Source organism: Glandiceps talaboti, chromosome 21 (genome assembly GCF_964340395.1).
Source record: "Glandiceps talaboti chromosome 21, keGlaTala1.1, whole genome shotgun sequence".
Taxonomy (NCBI): domain Eukaryota; kingdom Metazoa; phylum Hemichordata; class Enteropneusta; family Spengelidae; genus Glandiceps; species Glandiceps talaboti.
The window spans coordinates 2,881,436-2,893,603 of NC_135569.1; the positions used below are offsets into that span (position 1 = coordinate 2,881,436).

Below are 12,168 nucleotides of genomic sequence, written 5' to 3' on the forward strand. Positions count from 1 at the left end.
TACACTCTCTCGGAACCATACAAACTCACTATGTTTACTCCATGTATATTCTACACTCTCTCAGAACCATACAAACTCACTATGTTTACTCCATGTATATCTTACAGTCTCTCAGAACCATACAAACTCACTATGTTTACTACAAGTAAATCCTACACTCTCTCAGAACCATACAAACTCACTATGTTTACTCCATGTATATTCTACACTCTCTCAGAACCATACAAACTCACTATGTTTACTCCATGTATATTCTACAGTCTCTCAGAACCATACAAACTCACTATGTTTACTCCATGTATATCTTACAGTCACTCAGAACCATACAAACTCACTATGTTTACTCCATGTATATCCTAGTCTCTCAGAACCATACAAACTCACTGTTTACTCCATGTATATCCCACAGTCTCTCAGAACCATACAAACTCACTATGTTTACTACATGTATATCTTACAGTCTCTCAGAACCATACAAACTCACTATGTTTACTCCATGTATATTCTACAGTCTCTCAGAACCATACAAACTCACTATGTTTACTCCGTGTATATTCTACAGTCTCTCAGAACCATACAAACTCACGATGTTTACTACATGTATATTCTACAGTCTCTCAGAACTATACAAACTCACTATGTTTACTCCATGTATATTCTACAGTCTCTCAGAACCATACAAACTCACTATGTTTACTACATGTATATTCTATAGTCTTTCAGAACCATACAAACTCACTATGTTTACTCCATGTATATTCTACAGTCTCTCAGAACCATACAAACTCACTATGTTTACTCCATGTATATCTTACAGTCTCTCAGAACCATACAAACTCACTATGTTTACTACATGTATATCCCACAGTCTCTCAGAACCATACAAACTCACTATGTTTACTCCATGTATATCTTACAGTCTCTCATAACCATACAAACTCACTATGTTTACTCCATGTATATTCTACAGTCTCTCAGAACCATACAAACTCACTATGTTTACTCCATGTATATTCTACAGTCTCTCAGAACCATACAAACTCACTATGTTTACTCCATGTATATTCTACAGTCTCTCAGAACCATACAAACTCACTATGTTTACTACATGTATATCCTACACTCTCTCAGAACCATACAAACTCACCATGTTTACTCCATGTATATTCTACAGTCTCTCAGAACCATACAAACTCACTATGTTTACTCCATGTATATTCTACACTCTCTCAGAACTATACAAACTCACTATGTTTACTCCATGTATATCTTACAGTCTCTCAGAACCATACAAACTCACTATGTTTACTCCATGTATATTCTACAGTCTCTCAGAACCATACAAACTCACTATGTTTACTCCATGTATATCTTACAGTCTCTCAGAACCATACAAACTCACTATGTTTACTCCATGTATATTCTACACTCTCTCAGAACCATACAAACTCACTATGTTTACTCCATGTATATTCTACAGTCTCTCAGAACCATACAAACTCACCATGTTTACTCCATGTATATTCTACAGTCTCTCAGAACCATACAAACTCACTATGTTTACTCCATGTATATTCTACACTCTCTCAGAACTATACAAACTCACTATGTTTACTCCATGTATATCTTACAGTCTCTCAGAACCATACAAACTCACTATGTTTACTCCATGTATATTCTACAGTCTCTCAGAACCATACAAACTCACTATGTTTACTCCATGTATATTCTACAGTCTCTCAGAACCATACAAACTCACTATGTTTATTCCATGTATATTCTACAGTCTCTCAGAACCATACAAACTCACTATGTTTACTACATGTATATTCTACAGTCTCTCAGAACCATACAAACTCACTATGTTTACTCCATGTATATTCTACAGTCTCTCAGAACCATACAAACTCACTATGTTTACTCCATGTATATTCTACAGTCTCTCAGAACCATACAAACTCACTATGTTCACTACATGTATATCCTACACTCTCTCATAACCCTATCATTACCATGAATAAACTCACACACACAAACATAACAGTCAAGTTACACATCAAAACTGTCTACTGACATCTGTCTTTCAACATAAACATCTACAAATCTACAAAGTGTTGATTTTTCTACTTAAATTATTCCATGGTTATCACCCATCATGGCAAATTTGTAGTTCTTGGGTATGACATTAAATCGTAAAATTTCATTTCACAAGATACACTAATACTCTTTCCCACAAATGGGGTTGCCAGGGGCTTGGTTGCCATAGCAACTCAATTTGATGGAGAAGAAGAGGGTGATGATAGCGGCATTCATTAGGTTTCATATTTGATTTGTATCTACCAACCAATCATGTGATGATAATGGTATTTGATGGGTCAGATATGGATGGTGAAAGCATATCAAGTAACACGACAATATAGAATACAGAAGATTATATTTAGACTATTGTACACTCAGACATACTGTATATACTCCTTTTGTTGATTATTTTGTGATGAAGACGGACAAAAAACACAAATCTTGCATAGAAGTACAAGAGCATATTTTTGTATATTGTGCATAGACTTGTCCCTACTTGCATGTAAACTAACACTGCAGTCTTTATCAACCTCAATGGAAAATGAAGTCTGAAATGATGCCATTGAACAGATAAATCTTCACTATTTTGTTATCTTCAAATCTCCAGTTTCCGTTAAAATATATTTCAGACTAAAACCAGTAGGAAATTCAACCTGTTTTTGTTTTTAATTTACTGCAGAATGATTAATGTATCTTACAAAATTAGGTTATTACATTGTAACAATAAACACTTTAATTTGTTACATTGTAACAATAATGATCCTTAGTTGTTACAATATAACAATACCCTTCTTCTGGTTGCTACACTGTCGCAATAAACAAATATTTCACAAACAATACTTCCATTTGCTACATTGTAACAATAACCACTTTTTGTACACTATCAATAAACAATTATCAATTGTTATTGTAACAGTATACATTTCTATTTATGAATTGTTACTTTATATACAAATTTTTGAGTTGCTACACTGAATCACAAATTGATATGAAATGTTTATCATGATTACTAAAACCTTGTAACAATGTATCATATTATCATCAAACACACTGCAAATGTGAATAAAAATATCGCTGATGTTCTCTCTCTCTCTCTCTCTCTCTCTCTCTCTCTCTCTCTCTCTCTCTCTCTCTCTCTCACACTCAAACATGTTTGTAGTATCTACCATATATATTGGAACAATTTGGTATGACATTTTAGGTCTGATCTTTTCATGGCTTCATTACGTTGTTATGTACATGTTACTAGTAGAAAAGGTTTGTTTAGTTATTAACAAACATGTTTTCAAACTGAACTTATGTGGCTTCATTACGTGACTTTATTACGTTGCCATGTACATGTATGTTTGCAAAGGTTTGTTTTGCTATCAACGTTATAGCTCTGCAATATATCTGGCGTCACAACATTGTCACTGATATCAGAACCGTTTTCTCTATCAATCAACAATGTCATTTAAAGAACTGAACTTTCTTACATGGCTTGATTATGTTGTCAATAGCAATACACCAAGTTGACATCACCAATATTATCTATTAAACAGTGTCTCAACTTTCTACTGGCCATGCAAGAAGTCAACACACTTAAAGAATAGACTACAGCCCTTCACCTAAATTATCAGCAGCTGTGTTTATCAATCTATTTTGTTTTGTTTACCATGTTTAGCAATGTACCAAGTCCTCACAGTTTTTTACAAAGGTACAGCATTTACTGATGTTCTTAGTTTGTTCACCGATCACAGCATTTACAAATGTTCTTCGTTTGTTCGCCATACACTACAGGTTTGAGGAGGTGACAAAACACACATGTCAAATCATTTGTATTCATACATCATAGTATTGAATTACAGGGTGGAATCTACTCAACAAACTACAAATGTACACCACTTTATTTACACCTTCACGTCAACGAACCATCTCAGGTTTCACTACATTCTTTTCTTTTCTAACATCATTATTTCCATCTCAGTAATTTTCAACTCGCCTAGTTGAGTAACAATGTGAAAGAAATGCAGTGTTGGGGTAACAATGCCAAAGAAACACACGGTGTTTTGGTTAGCATTGTGAAAGAAACTAACAGTGTCTTGGGGAACAATGTGAGAGAAACTAACTGTATTTTGGGTAAACTTTATCTACCTCAAAATCCACAACAAAACACCAGATGCGTTTGTTTGCTCGTGGGAAACAGGAATGAGACAACCATGAGTGGAGGTGTAAATCGTAACAATACTGTATAGGAACTAGACTAACAAGTTTCATGCAAAGACATGCCATGTAATTAGTGTTAGTAACTTATCAAAGTATGAACACCACAGGAGCTCCATAACTCTGTTTACTGATAGAACACTACACATTATACTGACTGTCACTCTTTACTGCTATATTAATGTTATTACTTCCATAGATAGAAACAAACTGATAGAAATGTGTGTGTGAACTTACATCAAAGGCACCCGCTGCTGTTTTTGTATTAATCAGATTATTGTTTTTACCTAAGTTTGTCTTGCATAAAGCCTTTCCTTGGCTTTCTTATTTCAGGCAAATGTACTGATGTTTTTACTAGGGTTGTAGCTGAGTAAACTACCAACAGCTATAACACATTATATAACATCGACCGCAGTGGTAAGAGGAAAGTGGTTTACCCACTCGGCCACCGACAACCCTGAATGGGTTCGAACCCTGACTGCAGTGGTAAGAGGCAAGTGGTTTAACCACTCGGCCACCGACAACCCTGAATGGGTGCAAACTCCGACCGCAGTGGTAAGAGGCAAGTGGTTTACCCACTCGGCCACCGACAACCCTGAAAGGGTTCGAACCCTGACCGCAGTGGTAAGAGACAAGTTTCTCACGCTGCCAGAAAGCTGTTTTACTCACTCAAATATTACAGTACTCCTAATCCAACATGGGTCATTAACAAATTATGGAATTACCTAAAAATGTGAAATGCTGACAACATTATCTGTGAGTCAGAATTAAAGGAGGAAGAAAGGTTACGATTAATTCATTTTATGTCAGAATATCAATTTTTAGTATTCTGACCTACGAAAGTGTATCATAGTACACAAGAAATTAATATCAGTTTACATGGTAACCGTCACAGTTCCGATATCATTATTTATGTGTTTTCTTGCAGACTAAGCACCACTCAAATCTTAGAATGATTCACCTGACAGTATACCCCAGTATAGTAGTGATGTTTATGTAATAGACTTCAGACATGAATACAGGTAGATGGAGCCATGGGAATTGGCTGTCAGTGTGAATAGCCTAGAGACATGTGGGAATTGGCTATGTGTGTGGACAGCCGAGGGCACTACATATACTGTACCTACTTATAATCTAACTAATAAATGACTCTAGTCAACTGGAACTGACAACATGCTAGATAGGCAAATGTAATTTTTCAGGTCACCATTTAGTGCAGCTTCAAAGACAATTCACCGATAGCTACTTGACTGTGTAATATAATACTTACATGGCTATACTGTAGACTAATTTGACTACTGACCACACTCCCAACATTAACCTAGCTACGCTGTACTGGCGCCATTGTAACACTACCTTGGCAACAATATACCTAAGAACTGGCTACACTGCTACATGTACCACTGACTTGGCTACACAGTAACAAACCTATATGTAGCTACAATGCAACACTGAACTGGCTACATTGTAACTCTAATTTGGCTACAATGCAACACTGAACTGGCTACATTGCAACTCTAACTTGGTTACAATGTAACACTGAACTGGCTACACTGTTACTTTTAACAATATATTACAATGTAAGATAATAGACTTGATAGCACTGTAGCACTGACTTGGCTACAATGTTGCACATACTTGGCTACACTGCTGTTGCTAGTTGGCTACATTGTTCACTTTTACTTGGCTACACCATAACACCAACTTGGCTATACTGTAATACTGTCATGGCTACATTGTAACATTACTTTAGTTGATGTAATGAGTTGGTGTGTCTGAAGTGTTGCCCATATCTACCAACATTGCATGAACCAACATTAAAATACATTTGTAACACACACTCATTTGGAAAAGTTAGATGAAATTGGCAGTAACATATAAACATTTTCCTCAATAGTGAGGCAGATATGTTCTGCTATACCCTAAAACTAATGAACACAGGGTGATCAACTATTTAATGTTCTTTTGAAATAATGAGATGCTGCAGGCAGTAGGTGTCATAAAACTCACAAATGAATCCTTAAAGGTCAAAGGTCAAAGGTCAGACCACACTCAATATACTGTCAAGTCAAATTACTATTATGCTGACAACCTCAATTTAACAAACTTGTTATTCATATCATGTAATGGTCGCAGTATGACAACATCATATTCAAAGTATCTCATATGATTTAACTTTATGATATGAAATAAGAAGATTGATTTAACTTTATGATATGAAATAAGAATATTATAAATATTCCTTAACACTATCGTATAGTCCTCTTATTGTATCATATCATAATATCATGAATATTGATTTGTTTGTTTTTTTAATTTTTTTTTACAGATGTGTGTCCATTATTATCCAGGTTAGTGAGACACCACTTTCACTACACCACAAGACCAACAGTGCACAAACACAACAGCTCTGACAGAAGCCAGTACTAAGATATATTGTTCATGACTATGGTTTCCTCTAGACTGATTCAGTTGAATCTTTTAAGATTAATGACTAATAACATTGATAAAGGATGCCCTAAATAGCAAAATTAACAGCACTTAAAATCTCCTTGTGTGGTCTGATCTTACTCTGATCTTCCTTGTCACCAGTATGTTCTTCTGCTCTTCATTATTTTTTGTTTTCATCATCATCATCATCATCATCATCATCATCATCATCATCATCATCATCATCATCATCATCATTTTTGTCATCAATTTTATCATCAGTTGTCATTATCGTTGTCGTCACTGTCATCATTATATATTATCATCATCATATTGTCGTGTTGTCCTCATCATTCTAATTCTAATTAGTAATTTGTCTCTTTGTAATCATCATCATCATCATCATCATCATTGTCGTCGTCATCATCGTCATCATCATCATCATTGTCGTCGTCATCATAGTCATCATCATCGTCGTCATCGTCATCGTCATCATCGTCATCATCATCATCATCATCATTGTCGTAGTTGTCATCATCATTATCATTATTATCATGATCCTCGTCATTCTAATTCTGATTAGTAACTGGTCTTTTCATTGTCAATAACATAATAATCATTTCCATAATCATCTTTACTATCGCCAACAACAACAACAACAACAACAACAACAACAACAACAACAACAACAAATAACTCCAAACAACAACATTTCATACTTATTCCTCACATTCAAACATTTCACAATAATTTGATAGCATCAATAAGGCCAAAAAAAAATAATTGTTTCTGGTCAGGACAGTTTGTCTAAAATGGTGCGATGCTGCGATTTTTTTTTAAATTCTCAACACACCTGTTACTCAATCTACTATTTATGGCAGATACTGTTCTTTTTATTGAGTACTTTAGAGCAAATATGTATGTAGGGCAGATGTCATTTGCTTGTTCATGATTGGCTCTGCAGTTCAAGTTGTCTTCAGTGAAGTAGGGAAGGTTATTTTTGTGTTTCTCCCCCGGATCTGTAGACTTCATGGGCTGACAAACACAAAAACAAAAAAGCCCGACGCAAGGGTATTTAAGTGATGCGTGCAATGACCAGAAACAATTCTCTTTTTCTTTTTTTGCCTAACTTTATAACATAAACTCGATAGCATCAATAACTTTAGAACATAAACCTTACGTAAACCAACATTAAGAGAATCTGCTCAATACTTACTGTTTCTTTGTGTGGCAGTAATTCCTTACGGATCCGAAAAAAGTTTTTACCATAGAGTCGCAATCCCTTCACAAACCGTTTCTATAAGAAAAAGAAAAAACAAAGATTATAACACTTGACAATATTCTGATTATTTTAGTGATTGTAATTTGACATTCCCTGTCACTGTGTCAATCTCTTGTTCTCTTGTTGTTGCAACATCATAAAAAAATACGCAAGTTTATTGACAATATCTTGTAATGTTGTCACTAATAACAAGACTATTTTGTTTTCCATGGTAACGTCTGTGAAATGAAACTCATCTCATTCTTGGAAAATACACAATCTTTCAAAGATCCGGCAAAAACTGTGGGGTCGAAGGTTACAGGCCAAAGTTCACTATTTTCTGTTGTCATCAATAGTACATCTTTTCAAAGCCTTAGCAAAGGCTCTTATAGCATGGAAAAGTACAAACATGACCTAAACTGAAAGACTACTGAGTTATGGTTTCCATAGAAACCATTCCTTGTGGTATAGCTCTACCATTCCATATGGAAAGCAAAATATAATTTATGCTAAAGACTTATTTTTCATTTATTTTGTTGGAAAATAAATATGAAAATAAGTGTAGAGATTAAAATGTATACTTTGTACATTAATTAACACTGCACTAGGCTTAGTATTTTGTCAAAATCAGTCTTGGAGAACCAAGTAAAGACTAAAACCACAAAATTTTCTAGTAGTGAAAATATCAACGTGTACAATTAACCCTTGATAATAACCTTCCCATAAATAAAGAAATCCAATTGACATACAACCCCATAGTAATCCTCACAAGTGCAATATTTTTGATAAGAAAATGTGTGTACTAAAATTAAACATGACATAGAAGGTGACCTTGTCTCTGGTGTTACCCATCACAAAACTCCCTGCAGTACATTTATCATACTGTGGACACACAGCGTGAGTACTGTTACCATCACAAAAAGTCCCTGCAGTACATCTATAATACAGCTGACCCACTGGAGCTACCCATCACAAAAACTCCCTGCAGTACATTTATTATACTGTGGACACACAGTGTGCATACTGTTACCCATCACAAAACTCCCTGCAGTACATTTATTATACTGTGGACACACAGTGTGCATACTGTTACCATCACAAAAACACCCTGCAGTACATTTATTATACTGTGGACACACAGTGTGCATACTGTTACCCATCACAAAAACACCCTGCAGTACATTTATTATACTGTGGACATACAGTGTGCATACTGTTACCCATCACAAAAACTCCCTGCAGTACATTTATTATACTGTGGACACACAGTGTGCATACTGTTACCATCACAAAAACTCCCTGCAGTACATTTATTATACACTCAACACACCAGTGTTCCCCATCACAAAAACTCCCTACAGGATATTTATTATATTGCTGACCCACTAGAACTGCTCATCACAAAAACTCCCTGCAGTATATTTATCATAGTGCAGACACATTGGTGTTACCCACCACAAAACCCCCAGTACATTTATCATATTGCTCAGCCGAGCTGATAGTGTAAGTTTGATTTTGAGACATCATTAGGCTTTTTACATGACTTTTTACTCTACATTAGAACAATATACACATGATGTATTTGTCCAGATGAAGAGATAGCTGTGAATGTGATGTCATAACCAGAGGTTTTCCCATAAACCCTTGCTGGAAATGTCCAAATGACTGAACACATGTCAAGTATAGTAGGACTTCTTCACAAGATTTCCAAATTGAGTAAGATTGAGTACAATTGCGTAGCCTGACTGGACTTTTCCTTATAACTGATTTCACATATTGATTGATATAGTGTTACAATGTACTTTACCTGTCCCTTGAAAATTGGCTAGCAAAGTTTAATCTTCACGGAACATAAATGTGTATATGTGTGTGTGTGTGTGTGTGTGTGTGTGTGTGTGTGTGTGTGTGTGTGTGTGTGTGTGTGTGTGTGTGTGTGTGTGTGTGTGTGTGTGTGTATTAACTGTGTGTGTGTGTGTGTTTATTAACTGTGCAGGTGTGTACATGTGCATGTTCTCTGTCTGTTTGTCTGTCGGTGTGTGTATGTATGTATTAACTGTGCAAGTGTGTGTGTGTGTGTGTGTATTAACTGTGCAAGTGTGTGCATGTCCATGCTGTGTGTGTGCGTGCGTGCACGCACGCGCATGTGTGTGTGTGTGTGTGTGTGTGTGTGTGTGTGTGTGTGTGTGTGTGTGTGTGTGTGTGTGTGTGAATATACGTGTGTGCATGTCTGCATTCGTGACTATTATTTTTACAACTATTACTTGAACTATGTACATACATGTTGAGACAGATTTAGCACCAAGTGTTACTAATATCTAACACATATGCAGCTAAAAGTGCTGGTAGTGATAGAGAACAATCAGACACATACAACCATTATCTAAAAACCAAATATTAATCTGAAATGACATCTACAACAATGTATAAAGTCACACTATAAAACCAACCACATTTGTGACCTTCACATCAATTCTAATACACTAATTTTTTACTTTTTTGTGTCTACTTCATTTTCATTTAATAACAATAAAACATCATTGGAAATGACACTTTTATGATAGATATAAATAATTCACAACTAATAATTGACTTTTTCAATTCAAAACTTGGACAATATGGCAAACATAAAATTGATATAGTATGTATGGAAATTGAAAAATGACAAAAGTAATCATATTTTGTATAAATGGTATTATGTGTGGTTAATCATATCATTATATTTAATAACTATGTCTTGCCTCAATCCATGTATCTGTATTTGCTTCATTTTGACAAAAGCTGATATAATATATTTATGTTTAGAAATAATGTCTACACTTTTCCTGATGACTAACATCTGTATGAAATATAATCCTGAGTAAATAATGCTTACAGCAAAAGTGGCTAACCTTAAGTTAGTTTTTTCCAATATTTTTTTCGGCTCCATATGGTGACTTTGTCATTTTATTACCAACAGAGTACATTATTAGTCTATGGTTAAACATTTTACACTCTGACTCTGTATTCACATCAAAGATATCATTTTGTTATAAATTATAATATAAAGGGGTTGTCCCGGTCTGTTTTATAATTTTTTGTGTTATGCAAACCATTATTTATGTAAACAATTATTTACGTAGTTACAAACTACAACATATTTAATTATTTCTTGCAATAGGGAAGTTGAACACCCGCCATCTTGGATATCTTGAATGGTGCATCATGGGAAATATGATGATAAATAATTTATGAATCAATCAGTATTGTAAACAATTTTGTTACATTGTTTGTAAACACAAATAATCTAGTAGTGGTTACTCTAACCACTGTAGGAGGTATATTTTATTGATAGCTCCAGATAAGATATTACAATAACTAATCCCATAGTCCTTTGCATCTGAGCATGCTCAGTTTGGATATTGCAAGTTCCCTATTGACAGATCTCAAACTACTGCACCTATGAAAAGTATGAGGTGTTGTGTTTTCTGCAATTTCACTCATTACATTCATGAAAGTATGGCCGCAGAGAATACCGCAAGCATTGGTACGCCACACTTGCATGCACACATAATGTGGTTCTGTCAGAGTACAATTGCCTACAGGTAAACATTTACATAGTGGACTTGTCACACACAGGGAGAATAACTAAATTAATTGGATAACCAATACTTGGCATATTGCATGTTCATGATGTTGAAACTAGAGAGTACAGAGAGTATTACATTTCATGATTTGTTAAAGGTAGATTTGTGCTCTCTTCACACACAATAGCTCACATTCACAAACAAAATTCAAGTTCCCCTAATATATCACACGTCACATGTAAAAAGGCTATAAAATTGTTTTATAGGTAATGGACTCACCAAATATCATGGCAATCGGTTCAGCGGTTTTTGACCTTAAGTTGTTTACACACACACACACACATCCACACATCCACACAGACAGACAGACAGACAGACAGACAGACAGACAGACAGACAGACAGACAGACAGACAGACAGATGCCGGGCTATCCCTATAGCACTACTGAACCTCAGTTCAGTTGTGCTAAAAACACTATAAAACAATTCATATCAAACCATGAAACATACTATAAGTTGCTGCAATTCCAACAGGCTTTGCCAAATGTTATTATACCAATTCATTTATTTATGTTCCCTGTTTGTAACAAGTCGCTCTTGTAGATGCTTGCCTGTCACTGGTTGTATTTAAAG

The 12,168-nt window shown here is 35.1% G+C and overlaps 1 protein-coding gene across 1 annotated transcript in view; it reads right to left on the reverse strand.

Moving 5' to 3' along the window:
- LOC144451708 (uncharacterized) overlaps positions 1–12,168 on the reverse strand; it is a 91,952-nt gene that overhangs the window by 28,545 nt on the left and 51,239 nt on the right. Inside the window, exon 9 of the mRNA XM_078142611.1 lies at positions 7,928–8,008. Coding sequence (XP_077998737.1) covers positions 7,928–8,008 — 81 coding nt within the window. The remainder of the gene's footprint in view (positions 1–7,927; positions 8,009–12,168) is intronic.